General features: G+C 48.0%; 8 protein-coding genes across 8 annotated transcripts; 4 read left to right on the plus strand and 4 right to left on the minus strand.

Moving 5' to 3' along the window:
- Window positions 1-42: 42 nt before the first annotated feature.
- On the plus strand, window positions 43-1059 carry TRUGW13939_07664 (uncharacterized protein; the record flags this gene model as incomplete). Its single annotated transcript, XM_035490802.1, has 1 exon — window positions 43-1059. The coding sequence occupies one exon, from the start codon at window positions 43-45 to the stop codon at window positions 1057-1059; it is 1017 nt and encodes a 338-aa protein (XP_035346695.1).
- An 881-nt stretch (window positions 1060-1940) lies between these two features.
- Window positions 1941-3180, plus strand: TRUGW13939_07665 (uncharacterized protein; the record flags this gene model as incomplete). The annotated part of the gene is made up of 3 exons (XM_035490803.1): window positions 1941-2045; window positions 2109-2256; window positions 2312-3180. The coding sequence occupies 3 exons, from the start codon at window positions 1941-1943 to the stop codon at window positions 3178-3180; spliced, it is 1122 nt and encodes a 373-aa protein (XP_035346696.1).
- A 3778-nt stretch (window positions 3181-6958) lies between these two features.
- On the minus strand, window positions 6959-9938 carry TRUGW13939_07666 (uncharacterized protein; the record flags this gene model as incomplete). The annotated part of the gene is made up of 2 exons (XM_035490804.1): window positions 6959-9717; window positions 9785-9938. The coding sequence occupies 2 exons, from the start codon at window positions 9936-9938 to the stop codon at window positions 6959-6961; spliced, it is 2913 nt and encodes a 970-aa protein (XP_035346697.1).
- Window positions 9939-13492: 3554 nt separating this feature from the next.
- TRUGW13939_07667 (uncharacterized protein) lies at window positions 13493-16853 on the minus strand (the record flags this gene model as incomplete). The annotated part of the gene is made up of 8 exons (XM_035490805.1): window positions 13493-13581; window positions 13643-14173; window positions 14226-14619; window positions 14687-15990; window positions 16038-16128; window positions 16242-16514; window positions 16572-16664; window positions 16725-16853. The coding sequence occupies 8 exons, from the start codon at window positions 16851-16853 to the stop codon at window positions 13493-13495; spliced, it is 2904 nt and encodes a 967-aa protein (XP_035346698.1).
- Window positions 16854-17291: 438 nt separating this feature from the next.
- On the plus strand, window positions 17292-17697 carry TRUGW13939_07668 (uncharacterized protein; the record flags this gene model as incomplete). The annotated part of the gene is made up of 3 exons (XM_035490806.1): window positions 17292-17432; window positions 17497-17587; window positions 17645-17697. The coding sequence occupies 3 exons, from the start codon at window positions 17292-17294 to the stop codon at window positions 17695-17697; spliced, it is 285 nt and encodes a 94-aa protein (XP_035346699.1).
- Window positions 17698-17788: 91 nt separating this feature from the next.
- TRUGW13939_07669 (uncharacterized protein) lies at window positions 17789-18631 on the minus strand (the record flags this gene model as incomplete). The annotated part of the gene is made up of 3 exons (XM_035490807.1): window positions 17789-17904; window positions 17978-18475; window positions 18541-18631. 3 exons carry the CDS (start codon window positions 18629-18631, stop codon window positions 17789-17791), a joined length of 705 nt encoding a protein of 234 aa, XP_035346700.1.
- A 277-nt stretch (window positions 18632-18908) lies between these two features.
- On the plus strand, window positions 18909-19829 carry TRUGW13939_07670 (uncharacterized protein; the record flags this gene model as incomplete). Its single annotated transcript, XM_035490808.1, has 4 exons — window positions 18909-19037; window positions 19099-19213; window positions 19271-19449; window positions 19524-19829. The coding sequence occupies 4 exons, from the start codon at window positions 18909-18911 to the stop codon at window positions 19827-19829; spliced, it is 729 nt and encodes a 242-aa protein (XP_035346701.1).
- Window positions 19830-20143: 314 nt separating this feature from the next.
- TRUGW13939_07671 (uncharacterized protein) lies at window positions 20144-20765 on the minus strand (the record flags this gene model as incomplete). The annotated part of the gene is made up of 2 exons (XM_035490809.1): window positions 20144-20555; window positions 20623-20765. The coding sequence occupies 2 exons, from the start codon at window positions 20763-20765 to the stop codon at window positions 20144-20146; spliced, it is 555 nt and encodes a 184-aa protein (XP_035346702.1).
- Window positions 20766-20793: the final 28 nt, after the last annotated feature.

Below are 20793 nucleotides of genomic sequence, written 5' to 3' on the forward strand. Positions count from 1 at the left end.
CTATCTCTCAGACGTCCCGCAACAAACGCCCTGCCAGTCACCATGTCTTCGAAATATGCTGATGCGCACCGGTCGACTAACGGCCCCGGAGATGGCCGTCCAACGGCCGTGCAGATTGTGGAAGATGAAGACCTCACTGGCAAGCTAGTGGGCAAGGTCTTCCTCATCACCGGCTGCTCTTCAGGGCTTGGTGTCGAGACAGCCAAAGCGCTGGCCACCACAGGGGCCACACTGTACCTCACGGCGCGGGATATCCCCGCTGCGGAGACGGCGCTGGCCAGTATCTTGAAGCCGGGCCAAGTCGAGATCATTGAGATGGACCTTGGCTCCCTGGCTGGGGTACGAGCCGGAGCAGAACGATTCCTGGCCAAAAGCACACAGCTAAACGTCCTGATCTGTAATGCTGGCGTGATGGCAATCGCCAACTTGACCACCACGGTGGATGGCTTTGAAACGCAGTTTGGTGTCAATCATCTTGCACACTTCTTGCTCGTCCAACTGCTGAAGGACACGCTCTTGGCTTCGTCTTCTCCCAAGTTCGCATCTCGCGTAGTTGCAGTCTCAAGCAGCGGCCATCGTGGTGGAGGAATTCGCGTCGACGACTACGACTTCATCAAGCGGCCCGAGGAATACAACATGTGGGGCGCCTATTCGCAGAGCAAAACTGCGAACATCTACATGGCCAATGAGATTGAACGTCGATTTGGCTCTCAGGGTCTCCATGCAACCTCACTGATGCCCGGCGCCATCTCTACCGGGATTCAGAGACATCTTCCTGCCGAGGAGTCAAAAGAATATGCCCGGACCACGTGGAAGACTATGAAGAGTCCGGCGCAGGGGGCAGCAACCACTGTGTTAGCGGCCATTGGGAAGGAATTTGAAAACAAGGGAGGCGTGTACCTGGAAAATTGCGAGGTAGCAGGCTTGTATCCTGATGATCGGGAATATGACCATGTGCCTAACATTGCCGGCTACGCGGAACACGCTTTCAATGAAGAGTTGGCAATTAAGCTTTGGGCAGATTCTTTGAAGATGATCGGTGGGGACTCGGTCTTGTAGTATGGAAGGTTTACCAGCTAGCAAAACAGTGGAACTTTTGAAGCTTTCGAGGATCGACATCTGATTCCATTAACACATATCTACTACTGAGGTAACGATGAGTGTTTGGGAAGACCTACACGGACTGCCCGCTTTCTCATTAAACCATAAATACGAGCAGGAAAGAGTGAAGAAATAACTGATATCTAGATCCTGCCACAATATACTCTCGTGGGGGTAGCCTCGCATGAACTTTTAATTGAACCAGTTACTTTAGATTAGATTTAGTCCGGTAGCAACTGCCCATATTGGCAAAAGTAATTTCGATATGTCGGTAGACTCGGTACACCCACGCTGATACATCACCTGATTTCTCTTTATTTGAATCCGAGGATATTTTAACTGGTTAGTTTTTCTCCATTGGTCTCACTCATGTTGGACTGTTTGGTCTTGCAGGTGGCCGGGATTACTGGAAAAAATACGGACTGATTTGCACTATGTATCCTAGTTGTATCGAGCACAGCAACCAATAATCTAGACTGCCAACCCGACTGCCAACCCGGTAATTTCCTCTCACATTTTGTGCTACAGTAGGGTGAGAACGGGTCACGAGCCTCTGTACATTTTCGGGCTTCTCTTCGGAGCAGTCTTTTAGGTAGCAATCATGCGGATCAGCCGCACGTAAATACGAAAACATCCATGCATTTCACCGGGATATGATGGTGGGCTGACAGCCTATGGGAATGGACCCCCCCCTGTCCCTGTACTGAAGGACTGTTTTTTTTCTTATTTGTTTTTCTTTCCTGGCATCGCCTGACCGATACCACGGCCGTTGTGTGTCATTCTCCTCCACCAAAACATCAAGTGGGAAATACCTTCAAAATCTCTCGGTATCGCAGGCTATGTATCCGCTGAACCTTTTCTTTGGATATGCGCAGAATGCGCTGGGGCGCTTTTCAAACCTCGGAAGCGAGCAACTTGCACCCAAAGTCTTCATTGTTGCAATGGTACGTACGCAAACTAGGGAGGAAATTGGTCACATTTTTCTAACACGTTATGCGAGTGCACAGTTCGATCAAGAAGCAGCGAACTGGCTTTCAGATGAGAGTGAACTCAAATTCGAACACACAATCTCTATCCCAGGCCTGTCACACGGGTATGAAGAGGTGCACTGCACGGCCGACAAGGCAGTCTGTCTTGTAGTTACTGGAATTGCATGTAATGGGTCACTTATTCTGGCAAGATGATAGAAGGAGCTGATGATCCTCAATAGTGGTGAATGCTGCGCTCACTCTATCGGCACTCACTTCATCGGCTTTGTTCGATCTTTCTAAAACGTACTTCATACTCTCAGGAATCGGTGGAGTTAACCCAAAAGTTGCGACCATCGGCTCTGTGGCGCTGGCCAAATTCGCAGTGCAGGTTGATCTGCAGCTTGAATTCGACGCGAGAGAAATACCCTCGACATGGCTGACCGGCTACGTCCCAATGGGAGCCAAATCCCACGATTCCTATCCTGACACAATAATGGGCTCAGAGGTTTTTGAACTCAACGACAACCTCAGACAACTTGCGCTATCCTTTGCAAGGAGAGCAGCTCTGGTTGATTCGCCTGCGGCGTCCAAGAATCGAGCCTTGTACGCCAACTCTCCGGGAGGGGTCTATGATGCGGCGACCTCGAAGCCTCAAGTCATTGAGGGCGATGTCACCACCAGCAACATGTTTTTCCATGGAAATAACCTGTGTGAAGGATTTGAGAAGGTTGCCCATCTGTACACGTCTGGCCAGGCAGCGTACTACATGACAGCGATGGAAGACACTGGAACCTTAGCCGCTCTGCTGCGGGCTGCGATGCAGAAACGCGTTGATTTCTCGCGTGTCATTCTCATGCGAGCCGGCTCAAACTTCGACAGGAGTCATTCCCTTAGCGAGCTTGCTTCCTTGCCCTTCATCTTTGACCACGGCGGATTCACCCCAGCTTGCCGAAACCTTTACCTCACCGGAATCAATGTTGTCGAGGGTATCCTTAATGACTGGTCTAGCCGTTTTAGAAATGGTGTTGAAGCAACCAACTACGTTGGCGATATATTTGGTTCGCTTGGGGGAACGCCGGACTTTGGACCAGAGGCTTGCGTCCTTTAGTAAACGGGAATATATGGTGTGGAACACTCCATCTTAGCCAATACAGCCATCGGTCTGTTCCTACACTTTGGTTCAATAAAGGTGGATTATTTCTTGGTTTGGAGAGTCAACTGTGTATCTCACTTCTCACATATATAGTGGTAGCTCAGGCACAGGGTGAATCGAGACGTGACTAAGATACTTTACAACCTTTTAAACTATAAACCAGTCCCATAATTTCTGACTCGGAGACAGCCTTTTTCTAGAGGTTTTGGTTGGTGCAAGTAAGTTCACATTTCAAGGCCGCATGATTGACTATTTTTAACAATTTTACTACAGCTACTTAAATTCTTCGGTGGCTCCTATTCCGAAGCTCGAAAGGAACCGGATCTATCGATCCAACCAGACCAGTAACGCTAATGTTGCCCTCGGTTTTCGTGGTTAGTCTTTTACCGGCTCAAAATGCTGGATAAGGTAATTGTCATGGATCACCAGGAAAACAAGATTGTCTCGTTTTGTCTAGCACCTCTGGGAGACATGCCACAACAAGCAGACAATGCAGGAATCAATTGAGATACATTTACACAAATATTCATCACTCAGTCCGACCAAGTCGTTCTTCTGTCGAAAACTCTGCGTCGTTATTGCAAACTGCCATGTTTTGTACTGTGAATTGCTTGATGTCTAACTTTTTTACGAGCAGTGTCTTCCTCAAACTTCTCTACTACCTCCTCATGGGGCCGTGATATCCTATTAATTTGATTTTTAACCAATTTTACATTGGTTAAATAAAATAACGCAAAAATTAAATACAAAGTACCTATATCTTTTACATTAGATGACAAAAATCATCTTTCCTGTCACTCAAGATTACTTACCTAAAGAGGCTAATTAATCATGTAAGCTTGGCACGCTCCGCGCGTTCATACTACTACTACTACTACTACTACTACGCATTTTCGCAGTTTCTAGATATTATTTAACTAAATATCAGACCTCTTTCTGTCGTCTTATATTTAGTATCCTCTAACAAAAGATTATCGCCTACCTTTTCACGAGATTGGACTCTTTTTCATATACCTGAAAATATAAGCCTTAGGAGAAACAGTAGACCACTTCCACTGTCCCAAACACAGTCTGGGATTGTTGACACCGCATAATGTATAGCGCAGAGCGTATACAGGGCAACACTATCAACACTACTGTTGGTAGTGATACCTCAATTGCTCGTGCGTAGACGGGTCTTCAGGGCCCCTACGAGACATGCAAGAACGCCCTTCGAAAAAAAAAAAAAGCCACCTGTTAAACACGAGAGCAGCGACGAGGATGACGACCAGGCGAATGATTTTCATCACAAAAATTTGGTCAAAAAATACAACACCCAAGCAATATGCTGCCAGAAGAATCGATGTTGTATCTATTTTCGACATCGGGGCGGAAACCCAGCGACAAACTGTGGGACGCCCACAAAAAAAACAAAGGTCAAGGTCTCAGGTATAATATTTTACTTGGCGAGGAACAGAAATGGGTAGACCCTGTGGCCTACATGGGGAGTCCTAAAGAACCCTACGGACAACAAGGGGGCGATGCAGTGGTCCTACAAGGTCGACGATGGCAATGGACACAGAAACAAGCAAAAGTGTTGATGTGAAAGATGATGAGGCTTTGGTGACGATGTGGGATAGTGGGGCGGCTATTGTGTATATCTAACTGTCAATTATTAATAATCCAACAAACTTGTTGATGTTATACAGTGTATTATACATGTGCACCGGGACGCCTGGATCTGGTTAATCTGGTCGGCAAAATTAAACAGTAGCAAAGCTATTATAAAAGCAATAAGTTATTTATAAAATTATTTTTATTAAATTTTTATTTTGTTTTATAGTATTGTTTAAAGTAGAAGTTCCTGTCTAATTGGGCAATTATGAGCGAATCCCAATAACGCTAAAGGCAACGCTCATTCCCATGGTGAGTATCCCAACATTGAAACCAACTAATCTGCTGTAGCCACCGCAAAGTCGTACTAATATTGGTTCAGTTTATACTGGACTTGGTTTTCGACCGAGCTTAAACTTCTCAAATCGGCCTCCGTTAAACACAGCGCCGGTTTCTGGATTGTACATCCTATCCAGCCAGCCTGAAAACGCTTGACAACGAGAAGTGATGTGAGTGGTGGTAGTATGACATGATACCTTATACCATGGGGAATGAGGAGCTTCTGATGCTAGGAAGCCAATATAGCTAGAGATATGGAGCTCAAAGAATCCACTAGCGGTAATTGTCACAATGTAATATGTCGGACAGCTTCTGCAGTGATATGTTTCTCCTAGACGCATACCTCGGTAAAACATCCTACAAGTTGACACGTGTAGACATATTGGAATACTTGCTTTCTTGCATAGTTTATACAAGCCACGTCGCCCAAGATCGCACGGCCTCCCAAGGTAGAACCAGGATGATAGATATCCAGTCTCTAGATTAAGCTCCACGCGCTCTGAAAAGCAGCCACTAGCATTGAGTTTAATAGATGATCCAGCCTCATTTTCGCAGAGCTGTAGGTCTCGAAGCTCAGCGAACGACATCTCAGTGCACATGCCAACCCAGATTCTCCTGCGTTTGATTTTGCAACAGCGGGTAGCAGCTGACCAGTTTACCCTCTCCTCTTCGACTGAGAATTTCAAATTGACACGCTTCTTTGGTCTAGAAAACTCTGATTCTCCATGAGTGCTCATACATGCCCAACAACAAAAGGATCTAATGCCCTTCTTATAAATTTTATCAAATTCCATCAGGCGGAGGATGTGGAATCGTGCCTCAACAAGATCATATCTATAGGGCTGTTTTAAACGTGGTGTATGAACCAGTCGTTGTACCTTGACAAAAGCTGGGATACTGTTTCTGCTATTCCAGAAGCGAGGACAGCTTATCATCAAACAGAAAATCCCTGCAATAGGAAGATAATCACAGATGTTGCAGATTAACTCAGCGGGAAGCCAGCATAGAGATGCTGGATTTTGCGTTTTGAGGATTCGTACTGACTCTCGTACCGACTCGGCAATACTCATTAATGTTCTGAAACGCGATCTCCTATAATTGATCAGAAGCATTGTGTAGGGCAAGTATAGTAATGACCTTGTAAAAAAAAAAAAATTTTTTTTTTCTTTGACGGAAAACTGACGGAAAACTTTTGACGGACGGGGGCTGACCATAATTAAGTACAGGTATATTACGAACCGTGAAGTCATTCAGACATCGTTGGATAGCGAGTGGTGATATAATGGGACTCCAAAAATTGGAAAGCCTCGTATTTTCAATAGTAAACCTCTTGATTTGACGTCTCTTTTCGGACTCTGAAGAAGCAAACTTAGTCACCTTGGACTGTTTGTTTATGAAAATGGCCAGATGCAGCCGTTGTAGTAAGGAATTAGGGTTATTAGGGCTACACCTATAGGCTTGACCATGAAAATTGATAACGGAAAATAACACATTCCTGGCGTCTAACCTGCCAACCTGGATCGACAAGGGTTTGGGTTAGTGACCAACTGGGATATCATTGATATACGCAATACTTGTATATAATCTATGTCACTGCAATCAATTTTGATATATTGATATATGTATGGACATCTGGATTTTTCAACTCATAAATGTACTATCAACATCAATTCAAAGTTAACTGGTATCATATCATCACATGGAAATATCAAACAACCAAACCCATATATACCCTCGCTACATGTACTAAAATCACATCATGAAAATAACATTTTCTTTTTTTTTAAAAAAAAGTCAAAACTTAATAAGTACCCCTTGGCATCGGCGTTTTCAACTTCTCAATACAGCGTTCCAACAAAAACCCCGCTTCATGCAGTAACTCCCACCGGGTATCGCGGAAGCTCGCCTGAAGATGCAAAAGCAAGCCCAAACACTGGTTGCGGCCCGTGACATGCTCCAGATCACTAGGCTCGCGGACGGCTCCGATAGTTTGAAGAAACCTCTGCATATCCTGTATTTGAGCGCCGACTGTAGCCAACTCCGGCGGAGATGGGATCGGCCCTTCTAATGCGTATCCATACGACCACACGACAAGCGCGGCGAAGTAGACTACCCACGATCGATGGAGCAAAAAGTCTTCTCGGGCGGAATACCCTGCTCCTTTGGCGAAGGACTGGCCATTCGGACCGAGGCGAGTGTTGGAAGGGAGCAAGACCTGGCAGAGGAATTTTAGAGCATAAAAAGTTGCATCTCGGGCAGACGCTTTGGTGGCCCATCGCTCTGTCATCTTCTCGCGAGCAGTCTTGTAGTCCTTGGGTGTTATTGATCGCCCAAGAAGTCGGCCTGCTCCACCAAAAACCTGGCAGTCAACGATATCGACATGGGACGCCATGTGAGCCAAATGGTGTAGCACCGTCCTCGACTCGAATGTGTCTTCTTCGTCCATATGAAACTGGGGGCCCAAGAAATTCCGATAGCCGCGGTGTTGAATTGAATCCGCCAGTGTCTCGTCAAAGTCTCGCTTCCAATTGTCAAACGCGCGCAGCAAGGAAGACCGCCACTTGTCTCGGCCTCCGAGTGCCTGCGCGACACCCAGCGAACTGACTTGAAGGTCCCGCTGGTTCATATGCCAGCTGACACTCAGTAGCCCGGCCATAAGAACTGTCCTTCCAAAGCCGTTTGTTCGCACTTTCTGTCCCGTCAGCGTTTTCTTTAATCCATCGAGGAACATGATCGGTTTGACCCCATTGGATTGCAAAACGACCTGCATGCGAGACACCTCGGCTGCACTCGTTGCAGACCACTGGGCCTCATCGCACGGCAGTGGAAGACGTAGTTCGTGTGCAACCATCTTGACCGAATGGCCAAACATAGTCGCATGTATCGAGTCCATCACAAACGCACCAAACGCAACACGACGAGTGGCTTCAGTTTGGATCCAATGTGACCATGAATCCTCACGCTCGCCACCATCCGACGTCGCGGTAGTTGACCTATTTGATTCGCGAAGACTGGCGGGCGAATCAAAAGCAGATCTTCCTAGAAAAGAGCTGCCCCGGCGCATCAGAGTCAGCGTCGTGTCGTGGTGGATATGGGCCCGCTCATGCAGTGCCCGGGTCGAGTAGATCTTCTCGTACACCTCCAAAAGAAGCAGCGTCTGGAAAACCCATAGCTTTGCTGGCGGCCGAAAATCGACATCCATGAAAATCTCCCAGCGGATGTGCCACGCCAAAAAGTTGGCTAGATCGCCGGCGGCCTCGGTCACGGCCGGCCCGTGGGCCCTGTCGAGAGTGGCCGCTCCGATCGCCATAAGAGACAGGAGCAACAGCGTAGGAGTGCGATCTGCGACGAACGTAGGCTTGTGTAAGATTGGGAGCTGCGCATGGAAATGGAGCCAGTACGATCCGACATACGTTTGCATCATCCGAAGACTCAGTATATGACTGTCCGCATCGATATCCCCCTCCATCAACGCATCCTTCCGTGTATTCACCGCCGAATGTGCCGTCTCGTTGAACCTCGTGCTAATCAAATGAAGAAGATCTTGTCGTTTTTCCTCCGACATCATTGCCTCTGGCGGGGTCGAGTCGAGGATACTCGTGACACTCATGGGATGCTGCGGAATCACATTATTGTAGAGAGACCCGTATGCAGGATCATTGTTTGCAAACGAAGCTTGGCTCTGGGATGGATCAGAGTACCCTGGCATCATATTTGAATAGTTTACCGGGGATCCTGTGGCAGGCTCATTGAAAAGCCAAGCAGTGAAATCATCTCCCATGGCGAACGGCGACCTGTTGTATGATTCGCCGCCAAAGACCGGGTATGGATATGATGATTCAAATCCAACGCTGTTTTCCGCTGCAGAGGTGGGAACCATGGAGTCTAACGAGTGCATGTCAGAAGCTCCATATTGGCCTGTTTCCTGAGCCATGTTTGAATTTGAAAACCCTAGATTCGACATTGATATGTCTTGTTGGGAGATGTATTGAGTAGGGCTACCGGCTAGCCCTGTTGAGGGCATGTATGAGGCGCCTGCATTTGCGACATTTGGGCTGTGCGGCAGGTCACTTGGGCTAAACGGGGTGTTTTGATATGTTGACGTCGACGGCACGTTGCCGTAAGTGCCTGATGTGTACATTGCCCTATGGGCCTTGGAAGGGCTCATCGCATAGCTGCCTCTACTGTCCGATCGCCGAATACCAGGCTCGCTAGAAAATCCTGCCTGAGGCGTCATAGGCGGCGGATACGAAGCCTCCGTCGAGGTAGAGGACGCCATATAATTACGGCTTGTTAATCCCGATGTTCGTATTTTTGGCAAAGGAGACACAGGCTTGGAAGCCGGTGTAGTTTCATCTCGGACGGAATCCGATGGCGTCGGGGAGGACCCCGCTCGATGACTGGTCTGCAAAGAGCCGGCAGTTTGGGCGAAGCTGTCGCGCTTCTGCAGCTGTGAGCCATTGGTGGTATGGCGCTCGCGGTGGCGAATACATAGGTCTTGCCGGACAAAGGAACGAAAGCAGTCTGGAAAGTCGCAGCGATAAATCTGCTTGGGAGTGTCTGAAGGCGAGGGGTCAGTGTGAGTTGATGCCATGCCCTACAATCAAAAGTAAGAGCAACAACGTACGGTTCAGCTGATGCCGATGCAAATGCTCGGCACGAGAGTAGCTCTTGCCGCAGCCTTCATGCTGGCAATCAAACTTGCGATCTGGTGGCGCTTTGCGATTCCTCTTGCGCTTTTTGGAGTCTGAGGCGCGAATGCCGTCGTGATCTGCGCCCATGGTGCCAAATGCAATTGTCGTTGCTGTGCTTCGGATTTGAAGGGGTTACTGTCGGCGGTGATGGGAATATATATTCTTTATAGAGGTTGGGGGGGGGGGGGGGTTATCGACAGTGGTCGAGCTGTTGTTAGCCAATGCCCTTGATATGGCCGATGGAAACCCGAAGTCGGATCTGGGTAGACACCGTCATGGGCAGGCGATTACCACCGGCGCAAGGCGCGCGAGATGATATGCACGGCAGCAGTCGGGCTGCAGGCTGGGAGTTCGCAGGAAGCAGGATACAATGCAAGTGGCCGGAGCAGCAGCAGTAGAGGATGAAAGTTGCTCCTCGTGCATGTAGAGCAGATGCAGGCGGCAGATGAATTTGTGGGGCGGCTTCCAACAGCCGGGGAAATGGCCGGGGGTTTCCTACAGACTACAGCAATCTTTGTGAGGCGTGGTCAGGTGACGTTCTGGAAGCTCCACCGAAGACAACAGTGTTCCGAGCAGAAAAGAAACCCAGAAGCCGACGACACTTCCTCGATACTTATACCGCCTGGGCTGGTGCTGGTTATTTCTTTTCTTTTCTTCGCCAATGCCAGACCGCATGACCGTTCTCGCCCCTTCACGCCATCCGAGACCAGCAGCAGCAGCAGAAGAGGCACACGGGAAATCCAGCAGCCCGGGATAAGAAACGAAAAGCACAAATCAGAGCCATCGACGCGCCACTCATCATGGCAATAACCGTTATGTAAAACGATCCTAATATTTCTCCCCTGCCGCTACATGCGCCTAAAGTCTCGGGAACAGGCACACCTTGGCCACGGACTAAGAAGTTAGTTCGCTAGCCCATCATCAGCACAGATCAAGTCCCCATCTCGGGATCGTCCCTTGTGGATGCGGCCCGACTGGACGGGCCCATGGGCACGAATCGAATGCCCTGGACAAGCTATGGATACAGCAGACAAGAGAACGAGAAGCATGCTGATAGGTTTGTGGTCGTTTCGGCCATGAAATAACTAACTAGCTGGACATGCCTTGTGGAGGCGAGCTTGCTTCCTGATGCCAGCGCGCCAAGGCAGATCTTTTCGTCTCCATCGAATTACTTTCTCAGCTCGCTAACCTCTAAGATTAGATCGGCGCGGGCCGGATAGAAAACTGTACGTACTTGGCTTGCAATGAGAGATGAATACCCCTCGCCCTCGCGCTCTGCCGACAGCAGGCCGGAGGCCGCCGCAAGCCAAAGAAACAACAGTCAGTTTCATATACTCGGATTGAAACCGAAATCACAGGACAGAGCAACTGGCTCTTGGGCATTCAAGCTAACTAGACTTGCTTTTTTTTATATTTAATTTTGCTCAGCAAAAACGAATAATACTCGCATACGAAGATCAATTTCAATGACAGCTATGATGTGATGATGACTTGCGTGGCCAAGCCTGATGTATGAGATTGCCGATCTCAGGTCCCACCCAACTAGCTTAATAGATAACTAGTTTACCCTTTACATTAACAGATTGAATAATGAAATAATGATAATGCACGATATCTGATTAGCCCTAGTTCTTTCACGTGTTGCAGAATGCCAAATCGGGAAGACTGGCCCACTCCTCGAGGGCCATGCATAGTCATGCAGCCTGCAGGGCTTTATTGGTATAAAGAAACAAAATCTGACCGATCAGAAAAGAGAGCGGGAATAAAAATACCAAGGTGACCAGCGAATCAGCTGTATTCTTTTTGCACCCGGTGAGCCAGGGGGAGAAAAAAATGGGTGTGGCGCTAAAGCCTGACTGACTACACGGCTAATGACCATGTCTCCCCGGATTGATTGATTGGGAGCAGCAGCAGGTTGAGTTGGTGCTGCATTAGCCCAAACTCTGAATAACAATGCTGATTTTTAGACTTTTTTTTTTTTTTTTTTGTTTTGTTTCGAATTGTCAAAAAAGGCTTCTCGGCATTTCAGAAAAATCTCAAGACAAAAAACTATTTATCCGAGTGAATTGCGCTTCTGCCGCCGATTTATTCTTGTCAACAAAGACAGGTCTTGGTGGTGATCGACGCAGCTACGTAACTATTTACTATTGACTTTTTATAGTGCAGGAATAAATAAATCCCCGGTTGGGCTTCCAAGCCTTACAAGCTGTTATCTGTCTGCCTCGCTATGATCTACACATTTTTCCTATTCCGTGATTTCTTGTACACTATTTTACTAGTACTATCTTACTATTGACAAGCATCCGGAGGTGTTCTCCGTGGCAGCTTTTTGCTGTCTTTTTTTTTTATTTAGAGTTTTGCACGACAACAACAATAATTAAACCAGTGCCACTTTTTTTCTCTCTCTATCTCTTTTATTTTTAACTTTCTCTGTTGGTTTTCCGGTAAAATGATATTGGTGGGCAGTGCACACACTGAGCTATATACCTACCAATGAAGGAAATATCTAGTTAACTCGCGATAGCCGCCGAAAAAAGCTTACCTAAAAAAAATAAAAAAAAAAACCATTTTCTTCCTTCCAAACTATACTAGCAGTATGTCATCAGCCGCGGAGTTCTCTAGCTAAGAATACATCTGATAACTCTTTTTCTTCTTTTCTTTTCTTTTTGCTTACATCCGTACTAATTTCTGTTAAAATTGGACATCCATACTACGTAGTAAATAGTTAGTCTAAGGTTTGAGGCTTGAGGACCCGGTACAGTGGAACCACCTTGTTTGAAAAAAAAAAAGAAAAAGAAAAAGAAAAAGCAAAGAGGAAAAAAAAAACCGACTGCAGTGATCACGCCATTTACTTTATTCCCCCGATGTCGCAATTTTGTCAGTAGCCTATTTGTCTTTTCTTTCCTTTTTTTTTTTAAAGTGCCGTATTGCGGCGGATATACTCAATGTTTGCACCTGACATACGGAGTACATACTACATCCCCTGGATATTTCTTGTCTTCTCGCATGTAATAATAATGTTGGGTTGCTCTCTTTTTTTACGTAACTCGGGGAAAATAGAGCTTGTAGAAACTAATGATACAATCATTGCTTTGTCCGATTATTCCTTTTTTTTTTTTTTTTTTTTTTCTACCTGCCGGTAAAAGGTGTTCACCGGTTGAAACATGCAAGAGCCGGCCGGCCTCAGTATCAATCCCTAATCCAGCAAACTGCATGGCTGATTTGAACAATCCTCAAAACATCCAAATGTCATCTCCTCTGTACGTGGCCTTCTATTATTGCATATTCCGCAGGAGGGGGGTATTGATAAAATTCTATATACTACATGAGAAGAGGACGAAACAGGGGGGGGTCCCTTGTTCCCTCCCCTCGCAGGGAAGTATGGGAACAAACCTCGCTAAACACAATGCAGATAAACGGCGAAACATGATCGTATTGATGCGAGGCGATTAATTCGGGGGCAATATCAGTAGTGCCTATATCTGGAGACCGTCTTCTCAGGTAGTTTTGCAACCCCCCTTTCAGCCCAAGAGCCCAACAAGGAGCCCAAGGGTTTCACTGTAGCTAAAGCAGATGACCTAGTTTGGGTGCCGTAGTATGAATCATGGTTTTCTTTTCCTTTTCTTTTCTTACACCTCCCACTATCCACTGAATCGGAATCGGGTCGCCTCCAGTCTTCCGAGGCCATCCCGAGGCGCAACGTTTCTTCTGCGGTATGAATTGGTAAAGTCTGTGGTTATAGTAAGCATCTTGTGTCGAACCCGTTGGACCCAAAAGAATGAAATGTTTACCTTGTAAAAGTACACGGATCTTACGGCTTTCACTAGATTGAATCTTCTCCGATATCTGTGTCAAGAGTCTTTCGGCCTCTCCAGCCTTCATCGTCCCCGCGGGAAGCCTTTCAATCGTTGTCTGTACCCATGCACCAGTTTGTTGCGGTACCATTTCGAACATGGTCATGAGAATTCCTGACGCGTCAGGGAAGCAGTCCTCTGGGAAGCTAAACATCATGCCAGTCAAAACCCGTTCAACAAGCAATTGGCCCTGGTTCGTAACCAGGTCTTTGACGGAGTTCTGGATCTCGAGTGGATTGATATAAGGAGTCCCATCGGAGTTGGTGAAGTTAGATGTCGATGGCGTTTCGAATGCAAAGCTCAACAGATCACGGTAGTAATGCAATGTTGCAATAAGCGGGTCTACCTGTTGAAGAGTGAGGGCGCTCAATCCGGCAGAAAAAATAGGCACAACGAGAGACGATGTGACACATTCTTTGGGATAGAAACGGATGGCATCGCTCACGAGGCGGAAGTAATCCTCAATGACTAGCCGCAGTTAGCATTTGGCTCTTTAAAAAGAGAAAGAACGTATCCCTACCATCTGGGAGTTGCTCGGGGGGCAGCTCGTTCAAAATCCGCAAAAAGGAAACACTTTGCTGCTCAAAGAATTGATACACAGCCTGGGTAGTTGCAGCGTCCACAGCTTCGGAGCCCTCGGAAAATTCACGCACAACAGCATCCGTCGCCCACAAGAAGCATCCTTCTCGCGACGCCTCAAAGCCAGCAGCCAGACTCTGTGCCAGGCTAGGCAACAAGGAGATCATGGATGTCCTGTACGAGATGACCATGTATCTCCAGCAACGGCAAGCGCGCTCTAGGATTGGTGTGGACTTGGTAAAGTTTAAGACGAGCGTGTCCATGATTGGCAGGATTTCACTGCAGTACTTGACCGCAGGGTTTTCTGCTCGAGGGCCAACGTAAGGCGTTACAATCTGAATGAATATGGTAATAAGCTGGAGATGATCTGCTTGGAGTTAGTGGGCGACTTTGCGCTTATACTGGTGGGGTTAAAAACTTGCCTGCCACGGCCTTTTGGCCTTGCTCGTCCTGGGCGTTGTTTGCAAGATTCATAACCCTGGCCATAATAGGGTCGCAGAAGAGCTTTATGGATTCGTACACCTTGTCGAGCGGTTGCACTGCAACGACAGCAGCCACGCCTTCAGTCACTTCCTCTTGGCTAGGTGGCTTCAGCTTATCAAGGACGGACTCGTAGAACGTATGCAGCTGCGGAATATGTCCACCCAGCAATTTACTACAATCAGTTCCAAGATATTTAAAGGCCAAAGCCGCGGCACCGACAACCTCTGGAGAGCTGTGCTGAAATCCCGAGATGACGTAGTTCAGCTGTGACTCCAGAGTCTCTGGGTGGTTCGCAGTCCATTCGGTATAGCGACCGAGGGCCATGATTGCCGAGAAGCGCACCTTTTCATGATCGGGAATCTGAACAATAAGCGGGATCACTTGAGGGAGAACTGTGCTTTCCTCAGAATCGACCATTCGTCCCATCGCTCTCAGACTGAAAACAGGTGCCTCGAGCTCTTGCCAGTGTGGAACATGGTCGTTGCTCGCCTGTGAACCATACTTTGACACCCACTGCTGTATCTGCTGGTATGCCTTCATGAGGCATTCGCTCGGCCCAATCACGGCACAGCAGTCCTTGAGCACATCGCCCATTGAATGACGAAAAACCCGGAAACGGTCTTCTTGTGCCCGGTCGCCATCGAAAAGATCGGTCGAGTTTTCATCTTCAGGCGTGGGAAACTCGAGGTGCTTAATCATAATGTCGACTAGGCCAGAGAAAAGATCATTGAAAACTTGTTTCGCCTCGGCATAACGATCCAACACCAGATATTGCTTGAGTTCGTACCAGAAATTAAATGTGAAAGAAACCGCCTCTCGTTCCTTGTCGAGCACACAGCATTCAAGAACAGTTTCGACGAGACCGCGAAACTGTGTGGGAAGTCTGGCTACCAGAACTACCCATGCTTCTCCCGCCTCAGCAAATAGTCTGGTCAGACCTTTGAAAGTCTCCACGTCCTCGGCCTCTGCTGTTTCCCGAAGTTTTGGCCGAAGAGCAACTATGCGTGGGTATAATTTTTGAATAGCAGTAATTGAGTCGTCTACTTCCCGAGTGTCTCTGTAGATCGAGCAAATGCATTCAACTGCGGATTCAAAAGAAGCATCGTTATCAAGCGCTTTTAGAATGACGTCCATCAACGGCGAGTCAACGACCTCAGTAGCCGGGATTTCTCGTAGCCAGGACGTTATACAGTCAATCAATCTGGGATTGGTAGCCGCAGAGGCTGTTGATGTAAGCAGGTGGAAGCAAAACGAAGGAAATAGTACACACCTGAAGACTGTGAATATTGAGCAAGGAGGTGCATAACTTTTTCTGCATTATCGTCCAAAAGCTCTCGTGTCCGCGTCTCGAGTTCTTCTTCCTATTTTTTTGATTGACGAATTAGACTCTTAGTTTTCCTGCCGAAACACACGGAGATACGGGTGCCGCGAAGGCGCAAGTTGCAAAGCTGGATGGTTGATCGTTCGAACATACACTCAGGTTGATTTTGCGACCTTCAGTCACCTCCTCGGGGAGAATCTTCAGAAATTCCAGGACGCAGTCGCCCGCACTGCTCCCTAATGTTGATCCCACCGTACCCAGCACATCCTTCCACGAGGTCATCTGAATGGCAAGACTGGCCAGACATACGCAGAGCTGTGTCTGTATTGGGCGGGGTCCCGAAGCGAAGGCGACAAGTTGGCTCAATATCGAGTCGCGCAGTTGCAGGACTGCGTCGGCAGGCAACTGGTCAAGGTCGTAGGTAATCTAGCCGGCATCAGTAAACGTCTCCCTTCCGCCTATTGAAAAGGAATCCCGTTGTACTTTTCCTTTTAATGTAGTCGCCGCGAAGAGTTTAGCCTCTATAGGAATATCGGTCGCTTGTAGCATGGCATGTGTGAGCGTCCATGCTTCAACCTAAGGAGGCTTGTTAGCATCAACGGGGGGGATAAAACTTCCACTGTGCGCGGGCCGTACTGATTTCTGGAATTTTTCAAGAAACTCGTGGGCGTGAGCTTTCTCTGCGCGCGACACATTGCCCTGCATTGCCGCGACTGCAGACAGCACAGGGGCAAATGCTTGCCCGTCAGGGCCTTTGCTGGCCATGGCGGTGTTGTTTGTTGTGAGGGGTCGACGAAGGACGGTGGAAGCGGGGATGTGAGGCGTCGAGGGCCAGCGCTGGCAGACAAAGTCTAAGTCTGTGTGTCGCTTTCTTCAGTCATCAATTAAAAACGCGAGAACAGAGAGGTAAAAAGCAGAAAAAAGAGAGCGGATGGACTGCGAGCTGGGCTGCGACTGGGAGGAAAGTGGGAAGTTGGGATGGGCCCGGCCGGTGGTGAGTCTCATTAGTGACGGAATCCAAACAAGCCAAAAAAAAGTTCCAACCTCTAGCATCGCTCTTTCCTCCTGCGGCATCTCCACCACCACCACGACAACCACACACGAAGCACACGACCGCGCGATTAACACTGAACGACTCTCTCGCATATTTGCATCCTCGCGTAAATTTCTTACACTCTATCGATAGCTCGGATTTTCAGCACGATGACCGGTCGCGGAAACCCAGGAGGGCGCAAGACGCTGCTTGCGCCGATTCACTTCATCTTCAAGCTCCTCCAACAACGCTCGACAGTCTCAATCTGGCTCTACGAGCAGCTCGCCTTCCGTATAGAGGGAAAAATTCGCGTATGTCAAGCTTGGTTTCCTAATTTTATCGACGTGCAAAGCTCACAATGACTCTTGTGGACAGGGATTTGACGAGTTCATGAACCTTGTGGTCGACGATGCTGTTGAGGTCCGCCTTGCGACAAAATCTGAGGAGGAGAAGCGGAGGAGTCTGGGTATATTATCTACTACACAGCTAAATATTCTTTATGATTTGCTAACGAGGACCGCAGGCCAAATCCTGCTCAAGGGCGATAACGTTTCTCTCATCCAGGCCGTCCAGTGATTCTCGTTTTCTGTATCTGTTTGGCGTTCGGGTTGTTCTCAAGAATTCAAAAACGGGATTTGCCTTGGAATTGAAATATTGTTGATGTTCGCTACGAGCTTAATAACCTGCCGTCGCCGACGACGATCGCATCTACGAGCTGGTCATGGCTTGCGACAGGCACTTCATCGGGAGGGGCTATAATCTGCTCCTTCAAAGCAAGAGCGACTGCGGCGTGGGAGGGGGGGTGTCAGCATTTTTTGGTTGCAAGTGTTCATGATGGAGGGGAAAGTCTGCGTACCCAGAAACGGCCTCTTTGTGGCACGCGGAGAGCCTTGGATTTCCGTACTGTATCTATTCAGAAAGTGATCATAGTATCCTTTGCCATGACCAAGTCGTCTCATGCTATTGTCGAATGCCATTCCGGGCATAATAATTAGATCCAACCCAAGGTCGTCCTTGACACTGCGTAGCCTATCAACCGCAACCCCCAATCCTCCGAAGCAATTTTGCTTTGTTGGGATAGAGCTTTTGCTGAGCGACGGTATCCCCCATCTGTCAGGCTCAAGCGCATTAAATTCTTGTAGAGACTCGAGCCGGAGCATGTCCATCATCGAAGCTTTGGGAACCGTGCCCAACTTGTGCGTATACGGAATGAAGACTTCCTTGCCACTCGACAGTGCATCTTGAACGATTCTGGTAGTGGAGATCTCCCCAGTTGGCATGGACAGAAAGACGCTAATTCTCTTTGCATGGAGGTACTCTGGCAATGCACATAATTTTTCGGTGGCGATCGCAGCTACCAGTAGTTGTTAGCTATATGTATAATTTTTTTGGTGATATATTTCCCGCGGAGTAACACACATTGAGCGGCCACCGATTCCTGAGGCAAGCTCTTGAGAACCTCGTGGATCTTTTGCCGTAATTCCTTTTTGACTGCACCTACAGCCGCCATGATTCCTTAATCGTGTAACAGCGAGGCAAAGAATAGTAATAATTAGCTGTGCAGTCGTATGACGTCTAGGAGGGGGATCGATCTCTCAAGTGGAGCCTGTCAGTCAAATGGGGATAGATTGGATTCCGCGGAGACGGAATTTCCTTTCTGCCTCGACTCACATCACAACAAATGTGGTCCAAAGGCATGCGCGCCACCCCTTCCTTGGGACCGCGTCGATGGTAAGTTTGTAGTCTCTCTCTTTAATGTTTCAACCGTCAAACTTGTGTGCGTCAAAATGGTGGCTAACGTTGTCAGATCTCTCATCTTGCTGTTGACATCCCTGGTCTGTGCTACGTGGGCGACAGTAGACACCAAATTGACAGGAACATGGACGTCGAAATCTCGCCAAGTTGTTACTGGCCCGGTAGGGACACACCTTTTCCAGCTACTAGACCTATGGGTTTGCTGACTAGAGGCTCGTTTAGGGATTCTACGACCCGGTTGCAGATGAATTCAAAGAACCGCCTTTGACAGGCATATCATATTCGTTTAGTGACGATGGGCACTATGAAGAAGCATACTATCGTGCAGTTTCTGACCGTAAGCTCACACTGGAAAGTTTTGCAGTTAAGAGATGGTACTGATGACAAAACCCAGCGTCCAACCCTGAATGCGCCTCGGGAATAATGCAGTGGCAGCATGGAACCTACTTAGTTCAACCCAACGGCTCTCTCGTGTTGACGCCGATTGCCGTGGACGGCCGTCAGTTGCTATCGAACCCATGTGATGGCCACACCGCAATGTACAGTCGCTATAACCAGACTGAAATGTTCAAGGTACGACCGAACCGTGGGCCGGCGGCCCGAAATCGGAAATCGTCATTAGATGTACTGTGCTGACATTTCATCAGACCTATCGAGCATCTGTCGACAGGTTCCACAACGTGTTACGACTGGACTTGGTTCACTTTGATGGATCGCCCATGCAGCCGCTGTACATCCTCTATCAACCCCCTGAGATGTTACCGACCTCGAAATTGAATGCCGGAAGCAAGAAAGCTTTTAAAAAGGCCAAGAGAGACGTGTTGATTGACGATACGCTGAGCGCAAATAGCCTACTGAGACAAATCGACCCCGCAATCCTCAATGCAAGATATTGGTGGTGGTTCGGAGTCGTCATGACATCCTTTGGGGGCCTGGCTTTGCTATGTTCCTGAGAAGCATATATTTTCATCTTTTAAGATTGCTGTTGGCTTCTGCTATAGCTCGGGAGCTTGAAATGTTAATATATATCTGCATTTGGAATGCCCGTTGGGTCATTCTATTTGATAGGAGTTGTTAGATATTGAATTAGTTGGAAGACCGTATGCTCGCCAGAGAATGAACATTGTCTTCTATTCGTCATTGAATATATTTCGTTAATACAAGCTGTTAGCTAGCCCCCTGCCCAAGATTTGTGCAGATTGCCAAGCAAACAAAGAAAAGAAACATAGCTTTGGATATGCTGTTGAGGAGGAGATGGCAAATGTCCTCAGGCCTTGGGCTGGGCAAGAAGCTCTTTAACGGTTTGAGCAACATCTGCCTTTGCCACGGGCTTCCCATCCAAGGCACCACCAGGGCCAAGTAGACTCTTCAACACAGTGCCGGGGTTGATATTGCCCCCTTCACTCTGCAGCCGTGTGATAACGCTCGAAACAGCGCTCTTGATTTCCTCTGGGCCCATTGTCTCGACTTGGCTCGCATAATGTTCCCAAACTTTGACTTGGGCGTCTTCTTTTTCTTTCAGGTCTGGTCGTCCGGCTGCTAAGAACTGCTCAGACGCATCTTTTGCAGCAGCGAGCTTTTTGCTGATCAGCCCCAATAATTGGACGTCGGTTTGAATGGGAGACGCGGTTTTCGCGGAGCCGTTGGTTTCGGATATGAGAGCTTTCACTACATTCAGTCTTTGAGAAATCAGCAGTTGGCAAAAAGATAATAACATCAATTATCATGCAAAAACATTGTATATACCTCGCCTGGTCTTTTGCGCGCATTGCTTGCTTTAGATCTGCGCGCAATGTGGCCATCATCGGCGGTAGAGAGGTCGTGGCCGTGGAGTTCCATCGAATGGCTCCCAATCCCACGCGGGAGACAAAGCGGGCGGTAGTAAACATATTTGACATAAATACAAAGTCGAAGCAA

The sequence above is a fragment of the Talaromyces rugulosus genome, chromosome IV (assembly GCF_013368755.1).
Source record: "Talaromyces rugulosus chromosome IV, complete sequence".
Classification (NCBI taxonomy): Eukaryota; Fungi; Ascomycota; class Eurotiomycetes; order Eurotiales; family Trichocomaceae; genus Talaromyces; species Talaromyces rugulosus.